Source organism: Cervus canadensis, chromosome 19 (genome assembly GCF_019320065.1).
Source record: "Cervus canadensis isolate Bull #8, Minnesota chromosome 19, ASM1932006v1, whole genome shotgun sequence".
NCBI lineage: Eukaryota > Metazoa > Chordata > Mammalia > Artiodactyla > Cervidae > Cervus > Cervus canadensis.
The window spans coordinates 32737607-32765135 of record NC_057404.1 but is presented as its reverse complement, the minus strand read 5'-3'; the positions used below and the strand labels follow the sequence as shown (position 1 = coordinate 32765135).

The 27529-nt window shown below is 36.0% G+C and overlaps 1 protein-coding gene across 2 annotated transcripts in view; it reads right to left on the bottom strand.

The window, feature by feature from the left end:
* Positions 1-27529, bottom strand: part of GRID2 (glutamate ionotropic receptor delta type subunit 2) — a 1570085-nt gene that overhangs the window by 743195 nt on the left and 799361 nt on the right. For both annotated transcript variants that reach the window (XM_043438630.1, XM_043438631.1), the window contains exons 3-4: positions 21635-21919; positions 4350-4555 (exon numbers count right to left, since the gene is read on the bottom strand). In XM_043438630.1, coding sequence (XP_043294565.1) covers positions 4350-4555; positions 21635-21919 — 491 coding nt within the window. The remainder of the gene's footprint in view (positions 1-4349; positions 4556-21634; positions 21920-27529) is intronic.

The window sequence follows — 27529 nt, the reverse complement described above, 5'->3', positions numbered from 1 at the left end:
TTCCTCTATAGCTTCATTTGCCTTTCTATCCATCATGTAATCCATTGTAAGTCATTTCTGTATCTCATAGGACCTAAGAGTCATGTACCCCGTTGACCTGCTGACAAGTTACTTTACCAGTTTCCAGCTCTGCACATCCCCTAGCATCCACTATCAGCGCTAGTTGGAAAGATGTTGAATGTGGCTGGAGGAAGTTGGAGAATAGAACAGATTACATCTAAGGAGGTCTTTAATTTTCTCAACTGTAAATTTGGAATTTGGGCAAAATGTTACATGTTGTATTTTACAGATCTAAAATGTTTAAGAAATACTATCAACTATAACAACAGCTCTTTAAAGTATCTTCTGATAATCTCCAAAACTGAAAGAACATTCTGGAATTTATGACTGAAGAAAGTCAATTGAGATACCTTCCAAACCCCAATAAAATATAAGGGATTAAATAGATATATAAACAAATAGCCATGAGAAAAAGGGACAGAAACCATCTGAAAAGTGTTTTTTAAATAAATTACTGAAATGGCAGAAAGCAAAGAGGAAATAAAGAACCTTTTGATGAGGGTGAAAGAGAAGGAGTGAAAAAGCTGGTTTAAAACTCAACATTCAAAAACTAAGATCATGGCATCCAGTCCCATCTCCTCACGGCAAATAGATGAGAAAACAATGGAAACAGTGACAGACTTTATTTTTTTGGGCTCCAAAATCACTGTGGACAGTGTCTGAAGCCATGAAATTAAAAAACGCTTGCTCCTTGAAAGAAAAGCTGTGACAAACCTAAACAGTGTATTAAAAAGCAGAGACATTACTTTGCTGACAAAGGTTCGTATAGTCAAAGTTATGGTTTTCCAGTAGTCATGTATGGATGTGAGTGTAGGATGATAAAGAAGGCTGAGCACTGAAGAATTGATGCTTTCAAATTGTGGTGCTGGTGAAGACTCTTGTGAGTCCCTTAGACAGCAAGGAGATTAAACTAGTCAATCCTAAAGGAAATCAACACAGAATACTCATTAGAATGACTTATGCTGAAGCTGCAGCTCCAATACTTTGGCCACCTGATGTGAAGAGCAGATTCACTGGAAAAGACTCTGATGCTGAAAAAGATGGAGGGTAAAAGGATGAGAGGGCAACAGAGGATGAAATTGTTGGATGGCATTACTGACTCAACAGACATGAGTTTGAGCAAACTCCGGGAAATACTGAAGAGCAGGGAAGGGCGGTAGACTGTAGTTCATGGGGTTGCAAAGAGTTGGACATGACTTAACTACTGAACAACAACAATTAAAAAAAGAAAAACAGATGAAGTAGTGATATCCGCTGAAGTATGGTAGGAGAAGCCAGGATTTGATGCCATCATAGGGGCAGCAACTGAGCACAGGACTGTCCTGCCAAGTCCTAGCAATTCTGATGCCTGGAAATGCCAAGCCAATTGGCAGGCAGGAGTGAAGTGGGGAACTGAAAAGTGTGGGAGTAGGTTATGTTTTATAAATTTCTCTGAAAACTGAATTAGTAAATATGGACCCATTGCTACTAGATGATACACGGGATTTGGATTTTGCAAACCTTTTTGGTTTTATAAATGTTTTTATTTGGGGCTCTCCCAGTGCCTCAGTGGTAAAGAATCTGCCTGCAATGCAGGAGACCCAGTTCGATCCCTGAGTGGGGAAGATCCCCTCGAGGAGAGCATGGCAATCCACTCTAGTATTCTTGCCTGGAGAATTCCATGGACGGAGGAGCCTGGCAGGCTACAATCTGTAGGGTCACAAAGAGTTGGACAGACTGAAGTGACTGAGCACTCACACACACATGTTTCTATTTAAAGATGCTATATGTTTTGTAAAGATCTTACAGAAAAACCTGAATGAATTATTGTTTTGTCTAAAAAAAGCAATTATTTCTGAAAAGTATAACTGGATGGAGAAATAGGTAGACCAAAGGATTCTTGCTTTTCATTATAAAACCCTCAATCGTATGTCCTTTTTAAAATTCTGTCCATCTCCCCGCCCACCTCTTTCTCTCTCACACATGTGAGCGCATGCACACACACACACACACATAAACACACAGAATGAAGTTTCATTTGCCTATCACTGTCTGCCTAATACATTCTTATTCATTTTGTAGCATTTTGGTAAAGCAAATTCTCTGTGAAACATTTCCTGACCTCAGCCAAACTCCCTGCAGACTTTGTGAGTTCTCCTATGGAATTCCAAAGCACCATTTACCCATCACTATAATAGTATTTTTCTTTCACATTTTATTATTTAGTTACATGCTTGACTCCTCCACTAAATAAGTAATCCTCTAAGTCAGTAACTATTCTGTGTGTCTCCAGACCTCTGATGCTACTTGCCTTTTAAATTTGGTGCTACTTGCCTTTTGAATGAGCTGTGTCTAGGACTTAAGAGGTCAGTCTGTTCTCTAAGTGGGAAATGTTTCTGGAACTCATGAAAGAGCAGAATCAAGGTGCAGTGTTTGAGAACAGCCAAAGGAGCAGCAGGGACCACTACATAGATCAGAGAAGAGTATAAAGGCTTCAGACTTTAAAACCAGCCCATAGTTTAGAAATTATGGATATACAGAGACTATACATAAAATCAGTAATTGTGAAGGACAAAATGAGTGGGGAAAATGGTGGTTGGGTAGAGGAAGGGAGATATATTTCTCAGGAAAATCACAAACATAGATTTATGTATTTGAGAAAAAAGATGGAAGCAGCAGATTATTACAAGTGTCAAGGCTCAGAGTTAAGAACAGGGGGCCATAGCCCCTGCTACGTGTCAGGTAGATACTACATACTACTAGATACATATGTACACCTAGAAAATATGATCTAGAAGTTACCATTTCTTAAGCATCTGCTAGGTGCCAGCTGTCCAATCACTCCTTTAAGGCTTATTATATCTCATTAATCTACAGTACAAATATAATAAATTGAAATCAATAATATTCCCATTTTACTGATGACAAAATGGAAGCTCAAAGCTATTAAGTAATTTGCGGGCATCACATGACCAGAACATGACTGACATGGTCTTGAACCTGTGTCTTGACTATCATTTCTCTTTGTGAATTAGTACTCATGCCACTGGGTCTGGTTCAAACATGCCCTCTCAATGAAGCCTTCTCTGATCTTCCCAACCAAAAGTGACCATAGATACTTCAACCTTATTTATTATAATTTTAAGATTTCAATTTATATTATATGCCCTTATATATTTGCCTTCAGCCTTCTAGCAGATTTTGTCTTTCTCGAAGGAGAGAACAAACTCTTGTAAAATTGAAAATACTCTTTCTATTGGGGAAACATTTAGTGGTTCAATGAGACTCTCTGAGTTACTTGCTAGACCTAAAAAGGTCAAAGTTCTATATTTGATCTTAAACTGAATAACAAAGTTTTCTATTAAAATAAAAAATTCATTATAGGTATTTTCCAAGTTTTATTCTTCTTAGTGATTTATATTCTGCTTCAAGTTCTCTGATACCAATTATATAGAGTGTCAAAGAACTTCTAACACATTCTTAATCTGGAGGCTTTACATCAGTACTTTGGGAGCTAAAGAAAACATATTGCAGAAGTGAAGAAAACTATATTAGTGAAATAAAGCCACCCCAAATTTTAAAACTAATAATAAAATCCATGTGAAAGTATGTAACATCATGACTAATTTCAGCACTATATATAGTCAAAAAGTGATCACAAAAATTACTTGACAACAATCTTTTTTAAGGGAATAGCAAAGATTTTAGAATATAGAGATTGAATAGTCTCAACTGTATTTTTACAAAGTTTCAGAGCTTCTAGCCAAAGGTACAGATACAATAAAAAATTTGATGATCTAGCACCATAAAATGCACAATGGTCATCACTTTGCAGAGTTTCAGACAGTTTCAATTATTTGTCTTGCTACAGAGTTCTGAATATAGAGGAGAAGAACCTGCTATATGTTTTCATAATAGGAATCATGTTTAGGCAATAATAGCTTTAACTCAAATAAATCTTTTCTCAGAAGTAAAATTTTAACTTGCATAAAAAAATTAAGTATCAATATTCGACAGTTTGTGAAATCCATTCAGGTAAGCAGCACTTTTAAATCCCCATAAGAATTCTTAAAGTCATCCTGGATAGGTGCCTAAACACATATAAATACAAAGCATTCTTAGCAATTAACTGGACAGTACGGGGTAAATGTGATGAACAAGGAATTCACTGTGTTACCTCAATTAGTGCTAATGAGAGTTGTGTAGTTAATTCCCTCACACTGCTCTTAATTTTCATCTCCTCTGTGGGATCTATTCTGAAACATTTAATGTTTACATCCTATTTCCAGTCCATGACAATTTTTACTTACCTCAGTAATGAAGGATTTGGCTGTGGCAGGATTCATAACAAGGATAGCTCGCCTAAGAGTGTCTCGATAGCGATTCAATTCCTCTATTCTCATGGTGTCAAATAGCGTGGTGATCATCTTATTGATGTTGTTTTCTACCTTCTGAAGTGCAACATCCATCCCCTGCTGAGACACTTTGTCCAGAAACTCCTGGATTCCACGTATATCTAGGAACATCAAAAGCCCATCAACGTGTGAATTAAAGCATGGAAGGGAGATAAAAGCTATTTCACTTATATCAATATAGTTTATTGTTCAATATTGTAGGCTGTTTAAACTACTAATGGAGTAGCTGATGGAACTCTCAGATATGGTTAAGGTTGAGTAGAATTTAATGTGTTTAGATGAAAAATGTATTGTTATTTTAAAAATTAATTTCACTCCACTGAGCTCTCTAAATGATCTCACCTCTAGAAAATGTTAGAACAACATAGAGGGAGGTGGTTGGGGAAGATCCTTACTTCCCTAAAGCAAATGTGAAACAAGAAATTACATTCTTTACTTTTCCTCCATATTAAAAGAGTGATACTAACCTCAGGCAAAACATGAATATCATTAATGGCTGATGAATCTGAATCAAGATTACTACTGTTTCTTAAAATGGGCAATGATATCAGTAAACTTGACATTTTCAATCTTAATTGAAAGAGGGTTTTGAGAGGTTATCTTCAAAGGATCTCAGGTCACAAATAAAATAGCTAAACTTTTGCTTGTTTTATGACTACTACTACCTCCTTGGGCTTCTCCGGTGGCTCAGACAGTAAAGAATCTGCCTGCAATGCAGGAGACTGAGGTTTGATCCCTGAGTTGGGAAGATCCCCTGGAGAAGGAAATGGCAACCCACTCCAGTATTCTTGCCTGCAGAATCCCATGGACAAAGGAGCCTGGCAGTCTACTGTCCATAGGGTCACAGAGTCAGATAAGACTGAGAGACTTTCACTTCACACTTCACTACCTCCTTTGCTCAAATCCTGCCAACTTAGTAGAGATTCTTCCTCCCCACCCCCAAGAGTACATGGAATGTACTTTGTGTGTAAAACATGAATTTTTAACAAAATACTCACACACTCATCCCCAAACAAGAGAATTTCTGAAAGATTATCAAATAAAGCATTGTGTTCATTTTACACCTAAATAAGGATGGTAAAATACAATCTAAATAAAATATTTATAAATTTGTATTTTGATGTATATTTAACTACCAACAAGTGCCTGAAATGTGACAAATATTTTTTCCTAGTACCACATTGGCTATTTATAGAAGAAGGGATCTATACATTGATAAATATGATTGGAAGATGTACCTGGCACAATATAATCTTAATATAGTACATTTGCTTTGACTATAAAATACTGTAGTTTTCTGTATATGCCCATGACATAAAATGTGAAAAGTGAAACTAGTGAAAGATAAGCAGTGAATGGGATTGTAGGTTGCTTATTATTAATGGACTATATCTCAAAACTCCTTACTGTGCATGCATGTAAAATTTATTTCTTAAGAGCAATAATAAGGTCATATGTTTTTCAATACATTGGCAATTGAAAGCAATAAGCCAACAGAATTAGAAAACAAAATCACAGATTTGGAAACTAACATTTGTTCATAGTCAAGATTTATGTTTGCAGGTTACAAACTAATAATAATTTAAAAATTATTTCTTATGATTAGCTTTATTTTAAAACAATTACTAAGAACATTATATGTCCAGTTATCTGATGACTCTCAAACTTTTCAGACTAGATAAGTGTGTAAATTCTACCTTAGATTCCTTATTCCTAATTAAATTATAAACCCAGGATGTCAGCACTGCTTAAAAGAATAAAGCCTCATCTAGAGCAGAACAAGAGATAAAAGAGTTTGAATAGTAACAGTATTATGTATTCATTAAATATCCAGGTCAGAAAGTTTCTAAGGATGTAAGGATTTCAAGCATGGATTAAACAAAGGGTTAGATATGATGAAATTCAGCAGATAGAGGTAGACACATAACAGGACTATGTTCACACTCAAGCGGGCCTCCTCAAACTCTGCTGTGAATCAGAATCACTTGAAAATCTTATTAAAAATGCAGAAGCCTGGGCCCCAACTCAGAACCAATATGCCTTTAAAATATGTGTCAGAGCAGATCCTTGATTTTGAATTGGAAGTTATTATTTCTTCAGTTTGAGTCACTTAAATGTGCACATAAATATGACAGACCAAACCAAAAATGCATTGGAATAGAGATGTTCAGAAAACACCAGGGCATAAAGCTTCAGATCACTTATACTCTTAATTTTGAGAAAAAGAAGGGATCGGGATGGGGAATACGTGTAAATCTATGGCTGATTCATATCAATGTATGACAAAACCCACTGAAATGTTGTGAAGTAATTAGCCTCCAACTAATAATAAAAAAAAATTAAAAAAAAAAAAGTAAAAAAAAAGAAAATTGTTTCCAAAAAAATGATTGAATATAGTCACCAATCCTGTGCGTGAATACCCTTCCCTGTACTGAGAGAGGCAACAAACAACAAACAAACCAGCACACAGAACTCACACCAGGTGCTGGGAAGGGAACAAGGTGTGCTGGTCGAGGCCGGGCGGGAAGGAGGCTCTATGTTAGTTAGAACACTCAAGGGAGTTTCATCGGGAACAGCGGTGTTTCAGCTGTGATCTAAAGGATGAGAAGACACTGCTCAAGCAAGCAGACAAGACGAGAGGACAACAGCCTGGGAAGAGGCCCCGAGGCGATGAAGAGCTTGTGTCTAAAGTACCTAAAGGAGTCCTGCATGGCTGCAGCCCAGTGAGCGAGGAGGAGGGCAGAGTTAGGTGAAGCTGTGTGGAGAAAGAAGGTCAGATGAGGTGGATCCTGGTGAGACCCAGAAAGAGGTTTGGACTTTATCTTAAATGCAGTTTTAACCTCTTGAAAAGTTTTAAGTGGAGGATCTAAGTAGATGATGGGCTATGTGTGTAGAATGAAAAGCAGTCTGAGAATGACTTAGCGTGATTCCAATTCAGCTTGTAAATGGTATGACTTCATTTAAAACAGTATGTTCTATACATCTATGTCAACTAATAAAAAGAAAAAAAAAGTATGACTTTTTTACCTTCTATGTTTGACCAGAAATTAAGTAATATGTGTATTGTTATTTGGCCAGAAAAGTGATGTGATAAAAGATTCCTATTATTTCTCTGTGCCCTTAGTCTGCAATTCTAGTTATCACTGCCTAGATAAGTGATTATAAAATTTTCAAAAAAAAATGTTCTGATCTATAAATGAATAAATATTTGTCTTCTAAATGTCTTGAAAGATTAATTAGTGAGGGTGGTGATATGTATGTGTGTCTGCATGGGAAATCCAGTGTAAAGTCGAAAACATGGTGTGCATGTGTTAGTCACTCAGTCTTGTTCAACTCTTTGCAACCCCAAAAGGCTCCAGGCAAAAATACTGCATGCATAGGTCATCCCCTTCTCCAGGGGATCTTCCTGGAACCAAACTCAGGAATCAAAACCAGGTATTCTGCATCGCAGGCAGATTCTTTACCACTGAACCATCAGGGAAGGCTAAAACATGGTAGGTGTTATTATTTTTAATAATAGTTCCCAATTGCTTGTTAAGGGATCACCCACCAATAGGACAGAATTGCCTAAAATTTAGATGGCTAGCTACCCAAAATGGCAAGTGTAATGTTTTAGACTCTTGGAATGTAGAAGTTAAATAATAATAGTTATGCTTAATTGAAAATAACACCAAACACTCATGATATATAGCAACTGTAAGTTTGATGTGAGAAGAATCTGAATCACACTATTAAATGCACTGTGGAAAAGTCATTAAAAAAGAGAGTGGGCCTTTGGCTTTGTCAATTTGTGAATACAATCAACCATCATTATTATTCAGCTACACCATCTGTATTACTGTTAGTTGGCAAAAAATGAGTAAAGTGCTTCAGTTTACAGAAATTAAAAAGCTAAACGGTGATATCTGACCTCATAAAGCTTTCAGGCCTGTGGGTGTTACTAGATGTTATTCGTTGATAACAAAATGTTAAATAGTAGTTTCAGTTGTTCCTTGTGATTATTCATTCTACTGATCAGATAATTATATAACAGCAAGTGGTAGAGGTTCATGAAGTAAGTTACTAAACATAAGATTAGAACAAAAAAAGATTTTTTTCCTGGACTCTATAAAGGAAAGCTTCATACTGTTCATGGAATTCTCATGGGAAGAATACTGGAGTGGGTTGTCATCCTTCTCCAGTAGACCAGAGAAGACTTGAGAGTCCCTTGGACTGCAAAGAGATCAAACGAGTCAATCCTAAAGGAAATTGATGCTGAATACTCATTGGAAGGACTGATGCTGAAGCTGAAGCTTCGATACTTTGGCCACCTGATGTGAAGAACTGACTCACTAGAAAACCTCTGATGCTGGGAAAGAGTGAATGCAAATGGAGAAGGGAGCAGCAGAGGATGAGATGGTTAGATAGCATCACTGACTCAATGGACATGAATCTGAGCAAACTCTGGGAGTGGAGCACAGGGAGGCCTGGTGTGTACAGTCCACTGGGTCGCAAAGAGTTGGTCACCACTGAGCAACTGAACAACAGTGACAATAAAGAAGGTAGACTATGACTTCCCAAAGATGCCCAAGTCCTAATCCCTGGAATCTATGAATAAGTTAGGTTATATAACAGAGGAATTAATGCTTTAGATGACATTGAGGTTTGTCAATCACCTGACCTTACCATAGGCAGACATCTCCTATTACTTCAGTGGGACTAGTATAATTCTAAGGACTTAGAATTAAAGGAAGGAGGCAGAAAAGGAAAGTCAGACGTAGATCTGACTACTGAAGAATGAGCTGAGACTTCTGGGGAGCTTCAGAGATGAATGTTGCTGGCTTTGAGGATGAAGAAAAGGGATCTTGAAAGAAGAAATGTGGATGGTCCCTAAAAAAGGCAAGAAAAGGGGTTCTCCCCAAGAACCTTTAGAAAGAAACATAGCCTTCCTTACATCTTGATTTTAACAATATGAGCTCTCCATGGTCTTTGGCCTAATTAATTAGCTCACAGATAGTCACAGGACTCAAACAAGAACTGAAATTTGATATGAGTAATGAAAAATAAATGGTCTTTCTTTTGTATCACAAGCGGTAATGATGCAGTTTTGGAACTGCAAGAGCCAGCATGTCTAGTGAGAAATGAAGAATGTAGCCAATGAGTGAAAATGAAAGAGGCAAGCCAGCTATTTCTTAGACTTCCCAACTGCATAAGTCAATTGAAAAAATATTCTTTTTTTCACTTTTTTCTTATATAGTTTGAAATGAGCTTCAGTCACTTGCAAGAGAAGGGGTACTGACTAATACACAGTCTACTGATAAATATCTGGTAGCTTGGTAATGAAGATGAAGGTATAGTTCCTGTTCTTGAGGTACATCCAGTTTAGTGGAGGGAATAACAATTTAGACAAGTAATTGTTTTAATGTGATCAATGCCAATTAGAGAAATGTGAAAAACAAAGGAATGGAAACAGGAAAAGTAACAGCTAACCAGACCTTATTGGTACAAAAAAGAAAATTATAACATTTAATTATTGAGTTACTCTAATAAAAGGAAATAAAGTGTGTGAAATATTAAAGCAGGGATTCCCAGGTGGTGCTAGTGATGAAGAACCCGCCTGCCAATGCAGGAGACATGAGACGCAGGTTCCATCCTGGGTTGGGAAGATCCCCTGGAGAAGGGCATGGCAACACACTCCAGTATTCTTGCTTGGAGAATCCCTTGGACAGAGGAGCCTGGTGAGCTACAGTCCATAGGGTTGCAAAGAGTCGGATACAACTGAAGCTACTTAGCACACATGCAATATTAAAGCAGTTTGTAAACTTCAGATTTCTATGCAATATACATTTTCATTATCAAGATTATATTAACCCAGTCAAAAATCCCGCTTGTTCATGATTTTCTTCTGCTGTCTTTTCCTACAGAAAAATGGAAAATAAACAAAAAAAAAATCATAATAAGGACTAAAAATTGATTTAGGTAATACCTTTAGAACTTGATATTCTAGCAATTTCTGTGATAACTGTTACTTAGACCAACTTCCCACAATAAGTCTCTAGGAGGTAGTGACTGATTGAAGCACAATGATTTGTTTTATTAAATTGTGCAGAATGATGGCTTTATTATGATCATTAGTGTAAGATTAAACTTAATTTCTCTCTAAAGATGGCTTATAATTAAGTAGATTAGGGTAGAAAAATCCCAGGGGATAACAGAATCTAATGTATAAATACACATTTCTAAACTGACTCACAAACCAGATATAAATCTTACTGTTGATCCTAAACCAGTAGTCAGCATCCAAAGAAATCTCTTCTGGAATCTAGTCTCTGTTTAATATGTGCCAAGCACTGTGAGAGGTACCTGGGAGGGAATGATGAATAAGACAATCCCTGCCCTCTATAGGTTTGTTCTTACATAGCTGATGATAATATAGACCCTTTCACAGATAGAATAATTGTACAATACTATTCATTTTCCAAACTGTAGTTGCAACCTAAATTTAGTGACATTCTCTGGAACGTATCAAACAGTAATTCTGGTCTTTGTATTCAAATAACTCTTTTAAAATACTGAATTTGGTAGAAAAAAAGATTTTTCACTGAGGCTTTGTCGGTCTGATTTTTCTTTTCCTCTACTCATCTTTCTCTCTCATTTGAGCAGATTAGGCGCATTTAATCATTTTTAATCACTTAATGCACTGAAGACTTCACTGGGCAGGAGACTTCAGAACTTCATTCAGTCAAGTTTGGTGTTTCTGAAATTATGACAGAATGCTAAGCTTTAAAATTAATATTTAGATTCTTATTAGTTTTTTTTTAGATATAAAGAAATACATCATACTACCAGACACATGAGATACATCATTAAGCTGAATGGAATTTCCCAAAGAATAAGTAGCACAGCATAATCTGTAACTGCCTTGTTTCCTCAGGGGGGAAAAAAGGCTTTTAATCAACCCTTACTCCAAAATAATTTGAATCATTAATTGAGTATTTCCTTGTCACTTGTACTGTATTTAGAAAATAAAGTTAATAGTGTGCTTATTTTTTGGGCTCCAAAATCACTGCACACGGTGATTGCAGCCATGAAATTAAAAGACGCTTACTCCTTGGGAGGAAAGTTATGACCAACCTAGATAGCATATTGAAAAGCAGAGACATTACTTTGCCACAAAGGTCCAAGGCTATGGTTTTTCCAGTGGTCATGTATGGATGTGAGAGTTGGATCATAAAGAAGGCTGTGTGCTGAACTATTGATGCTTTTGAACTGTGGTGTTGGAGAAGACTCTTGACAGTCCCTTGGATTGCAAGGAGATCCAACCAGTCCATCCTAAAGGAAATCAGTCCTGGGTGTTCACTGGAAGGACTCATGCTGAAGCTGAAACTCCAGTACTTGGGCCACCTCATGAGAAGAGGTGATTCATTGGAAAAGACCCTGATGCTGGGAGGGATTGGGGGTAGGAGAAGGGGACGACAGAGGATGAGATGGCTGGATGGCATCACCAACTCGATGGACATCAGTTTGAGTAGACTCTGGGAGTTGGTGATGGACAGGGAGGCCTGGTGTGCTGTGATTCATGGGGTCGCAGAGTCGGACAGGACTGAGCTGAACTGAACCGACTGAACTGAATGAGATTATAAGGTGACACAGTTAAGAAATAGGGACCCACTGAGATTTTCTGTTTGATAAGAACTTATCAGTTTGATAAGAACTTGTCAGTTTGATAAGAACTTCTGTTTGATAAGAAGATTTTAACATTAAATCATAATGTTTCAGCTTAAATGTCATTTTATGCTGAATCAATATTTTTAGGACATTTTACTGATGTACAAATCCAAAACAGTAGAATATGTTATTTTTACCTACCTGACATAATATATACTAATGCAAACAAAATAGTTCATTAAGATGCTTGAATTAATTATATGCTTACTGAGGTACATTGAAGTAAATGAGAGAACTGAAAGCTGGAAAGTAGCCAAATGAGTAATAAACTACTTTAAGACTGTCTAGAGAGAGAGTTAATAATATTATAGTCATCAGACATTTGAAAACACCCTCAGGGTAATTATAAACATTTGCAGTAAATTAAGAGGAATGTGTCCATTTTATGGGCCTTGATTAAACCTACATTAAGACTGCATGGATTAAATACTGTGATTCCTAGGAATGCATTCATGCTGATGGCACCTCAAAGTTCGTTTCAAAGAGTTCTACCAAATGACAATTTAACTTGTAAGGCAAGAATGATATACTGGAGGGTAGTACTTAAGTACCTCAGGTCATTCAACTACATACTGACCCTTAATTAGGGATCATTAAATAGTATTTGTAGAATGCAAGAGTCTATAAATAATATATTCATTAATCCTTAAAGTTGAATTTATTTCTTTTTATGCATATGGGTGTCAAAAAGTAAATATTTCTGCATATAAAGAGAAATATGTTTTCACTTAGTATTTTTGAGGCAAAGATATTTTTTATCAAAACCTGTTATTTACATTTTGGTTTCTGGTTTTCAGAAATACTTAGTTTAACAAATTATAGTATACATTTACATACAGACAAAAGTCTTATTGTAAAATGAATAAGGCTCTCCTGAAACAATAAGGAAAATGTCAGAAAAGCTAAGAACATAAAGTAAGTCTAAGTTGATAAAAATCAACAAAAACAAACAAACTGAACTGAAGAAGAGTGTACTTTAAAAGCAATTTTAAGTGGTGAATTATAAAGACAAACATTTATTAATTTTAAACATCTAAACTATAATTTGATAATATTAGATTTAAAAATTTAATTAATCAAACTGAAATTATCTAATTAATATTTATTATTTTTTTCAAGCTGACAAGGGAAGCACATGTGTCCACATATGCCTACCCTTCACCTAGAGGATCAGCATGTAACTCAGATTGCTGACTGAGAGCCTGCATGCCCCAGAACAAATTATTTGGTTCAAGAATAAGCACAGGGCCCAAATACAGCTTGAGACTTTATAGGAGGATAAATAGCCCTATGCATGATATTAATATAAGCACAAAGAAGGGAAGAGGCCTTTTTTAGTGTGATAATCTCTGAGAATATACTTGGAGTTACCAACACCAACTCTCTAGCTTGAGAATGAAGCAAATGCATGAACTGAAATAGAGTTGAGGCTATAGCAAGAGTGCAAACTAACCTTCAGTTAGTTCATGTCTGTGTGTTATTACTTTTAATAAGCCGCTTATATCCCTATCATCATATTACCCCTCCAAGCTCCATAATTGGACCCAGATAATAAATCTACAAATAGGTTCATTCTAATATTAAGTGTGGAACCAATATTTTTTAGGTTAAAGAAATTAAATAACCCAAATAGTTCTTTAGATGAAATGCGTATCAACTTTGCTCCTTATGTCACTCTTGTTCTATTCAGCTATTCAGTTCTATTCAGCCCATCCATCCCTGAAATTCAACTTTTATTTCAATATCTTTAAAACAGAAATGTCTCATTAAAGCAATCTATATGCTTTTATTCTATTTTAAAGATCACTCACTTCTATAACTTTCTGGCTTCTGTATACTGTCAGTTCCAAGACTCCTGGATTCTGGAATCTAGCTGTTGGCTCTGGTACATTCAACTAATTTCTTGCTTAGACCTCTCTGACAGTGAGCCTGCCTGGACTACTACCATTGCTTTTAATGAGTCTTCCTGGGTATTATATTTATTACACCTTGACCAAACGCCCTCTCAGAGATTTGGCTGAAAGCATAAATAGCATGATAAGAAAATTGAAAATGATGCAAGATTGGAAGGGGAGGGCAATATAATGAGTACTTATGATAAAGATTTAATATAAAAAATTAAAAAGGCAGAAGTTAAAACACAAGTGTTTTTTGTTTTGCTAAAAAGCAGTAAAGGTCTCACCACAAGGCAATAAGATAGCATGTGGCATATTGTGTAATCAGTATAATATATACATATACATATATATATATATAAAATCAGCCATATACAGAAATATTGAAAAAATAAAATAGATAAGGATAAAGGCATTTGTTAGAAAGGCGGACTATCTAAGAAGCATACATATCAGGTTGACAATAGTAAACTGTTCTTTTGGTACTTAGGCACTAGAAGACTGAGTGGGTATATGGGATGTAATCAATTCTTTACTTATTGATAAATGATTATAAGCAAAAGGATTATTTTATACTATTCCAGAAATGGATCATTTTGTCCAGTATGTTTTAAGTATTATAAAAAGAAAATGTTTCTGCCAATTAGAAATGTCCAGTATCCATTTATAAGATAGTCGCCTTGAGAATACAATGAGTGCTCTCTTGCTTGGAGGACTCTGGCAGGGAAACAGTGCTACCAATCAAAGATGCTGAAGAAGACATCTACTGAAGCTTCTTGCTTCCAGATGCCTTTTCTAGGAACAAAGCTGGCTGCATCAGAAACATCAGAAGAGATGTTAACATTTAGTGCCTACCTTGCAAAAATTCTGATTCCAGGTGTCTATGATGGAGCTGAGGTATTATGATGATTAAGAAGTTCTTCCAGTCATTCTTATCTATTATCAAATTTGGGTTCCAGGTGTCCACTACACTCAATTCTAACCCTTTGTCTCTGAAACCATAATCAATAAGTGATCACAATTTAATTCTGATACTTCATTCGAAATTATAAGTAAATTGATTTTTTTCCTTTTTTTCTTTTTCTTTACTTTTTTTTTAGTTTTCAGATTATCTAATAGGTTTTTCTGTCTTCTAATTTTTAATAAGATATAATTTACCTACAATAAATAAATAGAACTTACATGTATAATTCAAAGATTTATTGTGTTGCACTCAAAACAAAAAATTGAATACCTCTGGTACCACAGAAGGTTATCATGTGTCCTTTTCCAGACAGTCCACTCCTGGCCCAGAGATGCAACCACTTTCTGACTGGATCACCAAGATTAGTTTTATATGTTACCAGAATTCATATAAATGGAATACTATAGCATATACTTCTTTTCTTGCAGGCTTATTTCACTCAAATTTTTATAGTTGAATATTTCAGTGGTTCATTTCTTCTTATTGCTGAATAGGATTCCATTGTAGGAACACTCCACAATCCCTTGAACCATTTTCAAAATTATGGATATTGAAGTTGTTTCCAGTTTTGGACTTTATGAATAATGCTAATATAAGGATTTTTATATAAGATTTTGCAAAGATATACATTCACATTTATCTTGGTAAATACCTGGAATGACATGGGTAAGTCACGTGGTGGACAAATATTTAAATTTGTAATGAATTGCCAAACGGTCCCATAAGTGCCTGTACATTTTTACATCTGACTCTCTGTGGAGGGTTTTGGTTTGCCACATTCTTGGCCATGTGTAGTAATGGGCTTCAGTCAGTCTAGTGGGTACTGATTAGTATCTTATTTTAATTGGCATATACCTGTGGACTAAAAATGTTCAGCACTTCTTATGTTTATTGGCCGTTTATATACCTTCTTGTATGAATTCTTTGAACAAACTTTTTGCACACTTTCGGTTGTTATATCTGTGTTGGTCTCATATTTTTGCTTTGTAGTTTTGTTTGTTTAATTATGAGCCCTTTTATGTATTTGCATAAGTTTTTCAGGTATATGTATTGAAATTTACTCCCCAGTTTACAGTTTGCCTGTTTATTTTCTTAATGGTGTCTAATATGAACAGAAAGTTTTAATTACGATAAGGCTCATGTTGCTTGCTGTGCCCCAAGTATTAAAGTCCTCTCCCTCTAATTCAGGAGCTTAGTGTTTTCTGCCATTGTACCTATAACTGAGTCAAGCTAACTTATTTAGCTTGCAAGTAGGGTAAAATCTCAGGGCTTCTCCAGTGGCTCAGTGGTAAAGAATCTGCCTGTAATACAGGAGATGAGGGATCCGATCCCTGAGTTAGGAAGATCCTCTGGAGAAGGGAATGGCATCCCATTCCAGTTTTCTTGCCTGGAGAATCCCATGAACTGAGGAGTCTTGTGGACTACAGTCTGTGGGATCGCAAAGAGTTACACGACAGAAGCAATTGAGCACGCACACTCACACACACACAGGGCGAAAATCTCAGACCCTTCACAGTGCTTGATTATAACACATTAGAGCCCCAGCTGTAAGCAATCTGGGGACTATAGTTTTTCAACTGGAAGTATTACTCTCTCAAGCAAATTTGGCCTAAGGAGGAGAACAGTTATTGTATGGGCAAGCAGCTATTTCTATTAAGAAGTCAGCCTACTTTGACTCAATGACTGTCCTGTTTCCAAATTTACAATGATAAACAAACCTCCAGAATTGATATACAACATTTTTTTTCTTGAATGATGTTAATATGTAGGCTTAAAGTCAGTTACTGTATCTGTTTAATGAAAATGATTCTACACATTTTCATTTGTAAATGCTTAAGAAATTTGTGTCAGAAATTAATCTTATTATTTCTATAGCATCAAAATCCAGTAGTTGAAAGCAGGAAGAGACACTATCAGTGCTTGAATTTGGGCTTTTGGAACTTAGTTTCAAGTCACCTGACTTCTTACTACCTCACCTTTTTTCATCTGTAATATAATTACCATCATCATCATCATCTACCTCACAGAGCTGCTATGAGAATTAAATGAACACGCAAAGCATTTACAACAGAGCCTGGATATCAACAAATGTTCTCTATAAGATTATCCCCTTGTTATATTCTGGTGTGATAGTTCACTGCAACCTCTTCATACTCATTATACATGGCTAGGAGTACGTGCTCTGGTCAGACTTTAAACTCAGTAATGATGCTTCTTAGGTACATTTCATAAACGAGTTACCCATCAGTTGTTTCTGTTTTCCAATTTGTAAAATTGTGATAATACTATAATCTACTTCATAGAGCTATTGAGAAAACTCAATGATATAATGTAAAATATTTATTCTACTGCCTGGCCAATAAAAATGCTCAGAGATACTATTTTTAATATTTTTATGTCTATAAGATTTGTTCACAATGTCTATTGGAGTTGCTGTCTCTCAAACACTGTGAAAGTTAGGTAAGATTCTGAGAGGCAATAATCAAGATCAGAGTCTACCCATGAAGCCTTCTTTGACCACTGCTGCCTAAATTAAACACTTTCTTCATTGCATACCACTAGCACTCAGTTTATATCATTTATGACACAACATACTATTTTCTTTATTAAGAGATTATTATAAATATTTTCTTTTCTAATTATAAGTTTCTTAAAGGTAAAGACTACATTCTGTAAAATTTTTAATGTCATGTTTTTCATTTTCACTAAACAAGGGAACAATGAATATTTCTTGAATGACACATTTTTAAAAGTTCAACACTTCAAGTCTTTTAAAAAATGTCTTGAGTCACTCCATTCAAATAGTTTCACACTTTTTTTTTGTCTTTTCACCCATTTTCTTTTTTTTTTTTTTTAAGTTGCTCAGTTGTGTCCTACTCTATGTGACCACATCAACTATAACAGTCCATGGAATTCTCCAGGCCGGAACGCTGGAGTGGGTAGTCTTTCCCTTCTCCAGGGGATCATCCCAACTCAGGTATCAAAACCAGGTCTCCTGCATTGCAAGCAGATTCGTTAACAGCTGAGCCACAAGGGAAGCCCAAGAATACTGGAGTGGTAGCCTATCCCTTCTCCAGGGGATCTTCCCAACCCAGGAATCAAACCGGGGTCTTCATCCACTTACATAGAGTCAAAGATTTGAATTTTCTTTGTTAAGGAATTTATAGTAGACTTTTACACTGGGCTCATACTTATCAGTTCAGTACAGTTCATTCGCTCAGTCATGTCTGACTCTTTGCAATCCCTTGGAATGCAGCACGCCATGTCTCCCTGTCCATCACCAACTCCCGGAGTTTACTCAAACTCATGTCCATTGGGTCGGTGATGCCATCCAACCATCTCATCCTCTGTCGTCCCCTTCTCTTCCCGCCTTCAGTCTTTCCCAGAATCAGGGTCTTTTCTAATAAGTCAGTTCTTTGCATCAGGTGGCCAAAGCACTGCAGTTTCAGCTTCAGCATCAGTCTTCCCAATGAATATTCAGGACTGATTTCCTTTAGGATTGACTGGTTGGCTCTCCTTGCTGTCCAAGAGACTCTCAAGAGTCTTCTCCAACACCACAGTGCAAAAGTATCAATTCTTCGGCGCTCAGCTTTCTTTATAGACCAACTCTCACATCCATACATGACTATTGGAAAAACCATAGCCTTGACTAGACAGACCTGCGTTGGCAAAGTAATGTCTCTGTTTTTTAATATGCTGTCTAGGTTGGTCATAACTTTCCTTCCAAGGAGTAAGCGTCTTTTAATTTCATGGCTGCAGTCACCATCTGCAGTGATTTTGAAGCCCCCAAAATAAAGTCTGTCACTGTTTCCAGTGTTTCCCCATCTATTTGGTATGAAGTGATGGGATCGGATGCCATGATCTTAGTTTTCTGAATGTTGAGCTTTAAGCCAACTTAAATCTTAATTTAAGCTCATAATCATAATTAACTGCTTTTGAAAAAAGTGTTCCTCTAATAAACTGGATAAGAAGCCTAATCTTTTTAAGTATATTTTTCTAAGCAAAATACATCTTCAATAACATTTGGCTTCAGCAGGTGGCCTGATTCCATCCATGGATGATGCTTAATCCATTCCTAAATGAAAGTAACTCCTGATAACCAAGATAAAAGTCATGTATAATTTTAATGTTTGAACTTAAAATGAGGACTATGATGAATGTATATGTAAATACATGTAGCCCTCTTCAAGATACAAGATATTTGGATAGCTTGATGTTTATTTTGGATTCTAGCCCAGTTCTTTACTAGCAAGATTTATTGTAAGTATCAAAGGAAAATTTTCTTTCATTGAAGAAGAGTATTACTGGAAATGATTTTAAAAGTACAATCAGGATATTTTTTCATGAATTATTAAATTAAATAAGTTAAAATAAAGTTTATCATCAGAGTAAAGGAAAATGTTTTCATTATTCCTAAAACAAACACCACTTCTAAGAAGATACAAATATGTGATTATAAGCATCTTATTTATTCAAAGGAAATCAAAAGAAAAGAGAAATGGGGAAATTCAAATGTATGCAAAGGAGTGTGTGACCATGAATTTAGTGTACATTTAAAAAATTACTTACCAGTAATCAAAATGTCTTCTTTTATAAGAATTCCCTAAGTGTAATCCATGTAGGACTTGGGAACAAGATAATAAGGAATTTTCTTTTCTCATGGATATTTGTAATCATACAGTAAAAGTCTCATATTTTAACTTGTAGAAACATCATCAAAAGTTATTTTTCTGTTCTTTATTTTACAGACTATTTTGATAGGACTAACTAAGCAGTGTTTTCTCCTCTTAAATAAAGATTTAGAATTTAAAAATTCAATATTTCAAATTATGTTTGAGTAGAGATCATGAGAATACCATTCATGGTTATAAAATCCATAGATAATCTGACTAGAAAAAATTGACAAAGGGATACTCAGTATGTTGACAGTAGTGCTAGAGTTTACTATGTTCACTAAATAATTCTACTAGTGACTATCAGATTTGTGTTCTATCCTTACTTTTACTGATGAGCCAATTATTTTTATTTCCTTTTTGTTTACTTTATTCATTTTAGTCTCTTGGTCTTCGTTCTGTGACCCCTAAGTAATATGAATTAAGCAACAAAATAAGGATTTCCGTCATGGGGACAAAGGACTGTGCTTTTAGAGAGTGTCACAGAATTTTGGCTGAAGTCTACCCATCAAGTTTAATGGAACTCAGCTGCCCAAACCCCATGTGACCTTTGAATATTTAGGGCTAGTATAGCTGCCACTTGCTTTCCCTCCCTAGGAGTCCCCAGGAGCTCTTGTTTGCTGCTCCCAGCTTTCTGCCAACCTGTTTGTGCTTGGTTCTATTGATGTCACTTTCTGGCCACTCTTGTGTAACCGTTCTCTATGTTCAAAATGCTGAGCAGATTAGGGTAAGAAAACTCTCATTTTTAAATAGTTATTTATTTGCAAGGAAAATAAGTTGCACTTTAGAGCATAAATCTTAACGTTTTAAAATAAAAATGTAAAAACCCGGCCCATCCACACTGAAAGGAATTTTTTTTTTCTATCTCCTTCTTAAGGCAAATTTCTAAGGAAGCACATGTTTCACAATATATCCTTATCAAAATCTGTTTATTTCCTCTCATTTGAGCCTATCAATCTCTACTCTCCTCTCTTCCTGATGACAAAAATAAGAGAGAAACTATGTTTGAAAATCTCTGGGATTAGTCAGATAGAAAACAGGTAGATTTTAACTTGGGAAAAAAAGTGTTCAAACAAAAATAACATTATTTAATTATTTAATATTAAATGTGTGCTAAGTCACTTCAGTTGTGTCTGACTCTTTGTGGTGTTATGGATTGTAGCCTGCCGGGATCCTCCATACATGGGATTCTCCAGGCAAGAATACTGGAGTGGCTTGCCATGCCCTCCTCCAGGGGATCTTCCTGACTCAGGGATCAAACCTGAGTCTCTTATGTCTCTTGCATTGGCAGGAGAGTTCTTTACACCTGGGAAGCCCTATTTTTGTTTACTTTTGTTAATGTAGCACAAGTGAAAATATTGAGACAAAGTATCTTCTTAAGATATAGTAAAATGATATAAGTAAAATGCCTTGTATTTTACCTTGGAAAGTTAAATAAATTAAGTATTTTTATACTAATCAGTTATTTTGTGAGAGTTCACATTGAAGACAATATACTAGGATAAATATAAGGCATTATAATTTCAATGACCCTCAAAGTGTTAAGTACTAAGTGATTCTAAAGTCTATACAAGAGCATAAGAAAAATACTTCAGATTTTTTTTTTCGAACTGAAAAATAGAAATGGCTAATATTTTTAAGTGTTCTAGGATCTGTCCAAAATTATTCTTTTATTATTATATGTAGGTATAAATGCTTTTGAAAGAGGAAAAAATACAGCATTGTTTTCAATAACTTCCCGTTATTTGAAAGATCAAGATATATGCAAAAGATTGAACCTGAGGTTTGACAAAATTTTTTGTCATTGTTGCCTGATTTGTAAGAATATGACAGGACATGAAAACCACAAATAATAACTTCTTCAAGTTTTTCAAGATTCAACAAAATCAACTGCCATATAAATACCAGCTTACAAAACTCATGCAAGTAACAAACACTTACCATACTCGCTATCATAGAATATAATGAACTTCTGCCAGGCATATTCCGTGACCACTCTCAGGATAACGTCATTTAAGTAGACAGGTGGCCGAACAGAGAGAGTGTAGTCATCATTCCTGTTGCTCCGGGTGAGTCCACAGCCACTCCTTGGGGTCCCAGCTGTGGAGCGCTGAATGAAGAGGTGGGGGATATGCATGGCATCTGCCAAAGACTGGAGGGATCCCGCTGATGTGCAGCCAATGGAGCTGACCAGGGCCAAGATGCCTTGATTCATAAGTTCACAGGCTGTAAGAAAGTACAGTAATATTCAAATGTCAATATAGGTTTCATATGCTTTCTCTTTTACAAAGAACAGTAAATAAAAGTTACACAGTTATTATACAACTATGGAAATATGTATATTTTTAAAGAACATTCTATATGCGGATATCCTTCAATTACAAACCGCTATTGGGATTCAGATCAAGAATTCTGTCCTAACTATTAACAGCTATCTGACTTCATGAAAATTTCTTAGCCACTCTTAGTCTCAGTTTAATCATCTGTAAAGAAGACATTTAAGCAGGAATCCTTCAGGATTATTGTGAAGGTCAGAGATAATTCAGTGTCTATTATTTGCCTCTCATGTGATAGGCATCTAATTAGTGACAGGTATATGGTTTGGTCACTAAGTCATGAACGACTCTTGCAATCCCATGGACTGTAGCCCTCCAGGCTCCTCTCTCCATGGGATTTTCCAGGCAAGAATACTGGAGTGGTTTGCCATTTCCTTCTCCAAGTGACAGTATATAATTATCAATGTGTAATTCAAAGAAAAGGTAATTCTTTACTGAATATGTAATACAAGGTTTTACAAAAGGAGATAATATGCAAACTGGTAAATAAATGAATGGGGAGATGAAGAGTTTGAGGAAGGCACTTATGGCCACAGAGAAGAGAGTCATTCTGATACCTAAAACTTCGATGACACTCGGCTTTCTTATTAAATAGGAGAAATGAAAAAGTTTTTGTTTTTTTCCTTGTTTTACAGAAAACTCATAGTTAAATAAAATAATGCATTTCAGAAACTACCTCATTCTGGTTTCCAGCTGAACAATATCTAATTTATACTACATTGTGTATGATCTGTTTTAGCTTCATTTTAACTACTGTGTGCATGCATATACTCTTACTTCAAAACATATTTAAAACAAGAACAAATATAAATTATAATTAAACATAAAGACATAGTATCTAGAGAAAAAAAAAGAGTTCAGAAGTGATATATCAGAATGCCAATTTTTGAAGTCAAGAATTTAAAAATCAAAAGTAAATGTAGAAAGAATCAGGAAAAATTAATTCCACTGGAGAAGGTAAGACATCATAATTGTTCAAGTATTTATTCTAGATCTGATGCATTCTAGATATAACATTCTCAGTATTCAAACTTTATTTTTTTACATAATTCTTGAAAAATTCAAAGCAAAAGTTATATGATAAGTACCTCCATGAAATAAATTGGCCAGTTGGGGGGTGGTCCCAAGATGGCAGAGGAATAGGATGGGAAGATCACTTTCTTCCCCACAAATTCATCAAAAGCTCATTTGAATGCTGAATAACTTCCACAAAACAACTTCTGAATGCTGGTGGAGGATACCAGGCACCCAGAAAGTCAGCCCACTCTCTTCGAAAGGAGGGGTGTGTTTACTGGCTTGATTGCTCTTCCCTTTTGACTCTCCCTTTTCTCCACCAGGTCACCTCAATCTCCTCTCTCCCCCTTCTCTTCTCTACTTAACTCTTTGAATCTCTCTGGGTATCCCAGACTGTGGAGAACACTTAGGGAACTGATTACTGGCTAGACTGGTCTCTCCATCTTTTGACTCTCCCTCTTCTCCTTCTGGTCACCTCTATCTGCCTCCTCCCTCTTCTCTTCTACATGTAACTCTGTGAACCTCTCTGGGTTCCCCTTGCTGAGGAGAACTGTTTCACCATTAACCTAGATGTTTTATCATCTGTGGTGTATGGATGGAGAAATCTTGGGGCTACTGTAAGAATGAGACTGAAAGTCAGAGGCAGGAGGCTTAACTCCAAAACGAGAACATCAGAGACTGACTCTTTATTGTAGGGAACATTAACAGACAAGAGCTCACCCCAAACCCTCTATACCTACACTGAAGTCAAACTCCACCCAAGAGCCAACAAGCTCCAGAGCAAGACATACCATGCTAATTCTCCAGCAAAGCAGAAACACAGCCCCGAGCATTAAAAGACAGGCTTCCCAAAGCCAGCCAAACCCACAGACACCCCAAAACTCACTACTGGACACTTCACTGCACTTCAGAAGAGATCCAGCTCCACCCACCAGAACACAGACACAAGCTCCCCTAATCAGGAAACCTTGACAAGCCACTTGTCCAACCCCCCCACAGAGAGCAGGCTTTACAATAAAGAGGAGCCACAAACTTCCAGCCTACATAAAGGGCACCCCAACACAGCAATCTAAACAAAATGAAAAGGCAGAGAAATATTCAGAAGGTAAAGGAACATGATAAATGCCCACCAAGCCAAAGAGGAGGAGATAGGGAGTCTATCTGAAAAAGAATTCAGAATAATGATAGTAAAGATGGTCCCAAATCTTGAAAACAAAATGGACTTACAGATAAATAGACTAGAGACAAGTATTTAGAAGATGAAAGAAATGTTTAACAAGGACCCGGAAGAAATAAAGAAGAGTCAATCAATAATGAATAATGCAATAAGTGAGATCAAAAGCCCTCTGGAGGGAGCAAAGGGTAGAATAACTCAAGCAGAAGATAGGATAAATGAGGTGGAAGATAGAATGGTGGAAATAAATGAAGCAGAGAGGAAAAAAGAAAAAAAATATTAAAAGAAACAAGGACAACCTCAGAGACCTCTGGAACAATGTTAAATGCTCCAACATTTGAATCATAGAAGTCCCAGAAGAAGACAAATAGAAAGGGCATGAGAAAATACTTGAGGAGATAATAGTAGAAAACTTCCCTAAAACGGGGAAGGAAATAGCCACCCAAGTCCAAGAAACCCAGAGAGTCCCAAACAGGATGAACCCAAGGCAAAACACCCCAAGGCATATATTAATCAAACTAATGAAGATCAAACACAAAGAGCAGCAAGGGAAAAGCAGCAAATAGCACACAAGGGGATCCCCATAAAGATAACAGCTGATGTTTCAATAGAAACTCTTCAGGCCAGAAGGGAATGGCAGGACATATTTAAAGTGATGAAAGAGAAAAACCTATAACCCAAATTACTATACCCAGCAAGGATTTCATTCAAATATGAAGAATTCAATAGCTTTACAGACAAGCTAAAGCTGAGAGAATTCAGCACCACCAAACCAGCTCTTTCAACAAATGCTAAAGAATCTCCTCTAGACAGGAAACACAGAAGTTTGTTTCAAACCCAAAACAACAAAGTAAATGGAAATGGGATCATACTTGTCAATAATTACCTTAAATGTAAATGGGTTGAATGCCCCAACCAAAAGACAAAGACTGGCTGAATGGATACAAAAAACAAGACCCACATATATGCTGTCTACAAGAGACCCACCTCAAACCAAGGGACACACACAGACTGAAAGTGAAGGGCTGGAAAAAAAGATATTTCATGCAAATAGAGACCAAAAGAAAGCAGGAGTAGCAATACTTATATCAGATAAAATAGACTGAAACAAAGGCTGTGAAAAGAGACAAAGAAGGACACTACATAATGGTCAAAGGATCAATCCAAGAAGAAGATATAACAATTGTAAATATATATGAGTCAGACACGACTGAAGCAACTTAGCAGCAGCAGCAGCAGCATGCACCCAACATATGAGCATCTCAATACATAAGGCAAATGCTAACAAGCATGAAAGGGGAAATTAACAGGAACACGATAATAGTGGAGACTTTAATACCACACTCACACCTATGGATAGGTCAACCAAACAGGAAATTAGCAAGGAAACACAGACTTTAAATGATACAATGGACCACTTAGACCTAATTGATATCTATAGGACATTTCACCCCAAAACAATGAATTTCAACTTTTTCTCAAGTGCACACTGAATATTTTCTAGGATAGATCACATCCTGGGTCATAAATCTAGCCTTGGTAAATTCAAAAAAATTGAAATCATTTCAAGCATCTTTTCTGATCACAATGTGGTAAGATTAGATGTCAACTACAGGGGAAAAATACTATTAAATATACAAACATATGGAGGCTAAACAACACACTTCTGAATAATCAACAAACCATGGAATAAATCAAAAAGGAAATCAAAATATGCATAGAAACAAATGAAGATGAAAACAGGACAACCCAAAACCTATGGGATTCAGTAAAAGCAGTACTAAAGGGAAGGTTTATAGCAATACAAGTTTACCTCAAGAAAGAAGAGAAAAAAATCAAACAAATAACCGAACTTTACTCTTAAAACTACTAGAAAAAGAAGAAATGAAGAACCCTAGGGTCAGTAGAAGGAAAGAAATCATAAAAATTAGAGTAGAAATAAGTGAAAAGGAAACAAAGGACACTATAGCAAAAATCAACAAAACTAAAAGCTGGTTCTTTGAGAAGGTAAATAAAATAGACAAACTATTAGCCAGACTCATCAAGAAAAAAAGGGAGAAGAATCAAATCAACAAAATTAGAAATGAAATGGAGAAATCACAGCAGACAACACAGAAATACAAAGGATCATAAGAGACTACTATCAGCAACTATATGCCAATAAGGTGGACAAATTGGAAGAAATGGACAAATTCATTGAAAAGTATAACCTTACAAAACTGAATCAGAAAGAAACAGAAAATCTTAACAGACCCATCACAAGCACGGAAATCAAAACTGTAATAAAAAATCTTCCAACAAACAAAAGCTCAGGACCAGATGGCTTCACAAGTGAATTCTACCAGAAACTTAGAGAAGAACTAACACCTATCATACTCAAACTCTTCCAGAAAATTGTAGAGGGAGGTAAACTCCCAAACTCATTCTATGAGGCCATCATCACCCTAACACCAAAACCAGACAAAGATGCCACAAAAAAAGAAAACTACAGGCCAATATCACTGATGAACATAGATGCAACAATCCTTAACAAAATTCTAGTGAACAGAATCCAACAACATATTAAACAGATTATACATCATGACCAAGTGGGCTTTATCCCAGGGATCCAAGGAGTCTTCAATATTCACAAATCAACTAATGTGATACATCATATTAACAAATTGAAAGACAAAAACCATATGATTATCTCAATAGATGCAGAGAAAGCCTTTGACAAAATTCAACATCCATTTATGATAAAAAACCCTGCAGAAAGCAGGCATAGAAGGACCATACCTCAACATAATAAAAGCCATATATGATAAACCCACAGCAAACATTATCCTCAATGGTGAAAAACTGAAAGCATTTCCCCTCAAGTCAGGAACAAGACAGGAGTGCCCACTCTCACCACTACTATTCAACATACTTTTGGAAGTTTTAGCCACAGCAGTCAGAGAAGAAAAAAATAAATAAAAGGAATCCAGACTGGAAAAGAAGAAGTAAAACTCTCACTGTTTGCAGATGACATGATCCTCTACATAGAAAACCCTAAAGACTCCACCAGAAATTTACTAGAGCTAATCAATGAACATGGTAAAGTTGCAGGACATAAAATTAATACACAGAAATCCCTTGCATTCCTATACACTAACAACGAGAAAACAAAAAGAGAAGTTAAGGAAAATCAAATTCATCATTGTGACGAAAAGAATAAAGTACTTAGGAACAAATCTACCTAAAGAAACAAAAGACCTATATATAGAAAACTATAAAACACTGATGAAAGAAATCAAAGATGACACAAATAGATGGAAATATACAATGTTC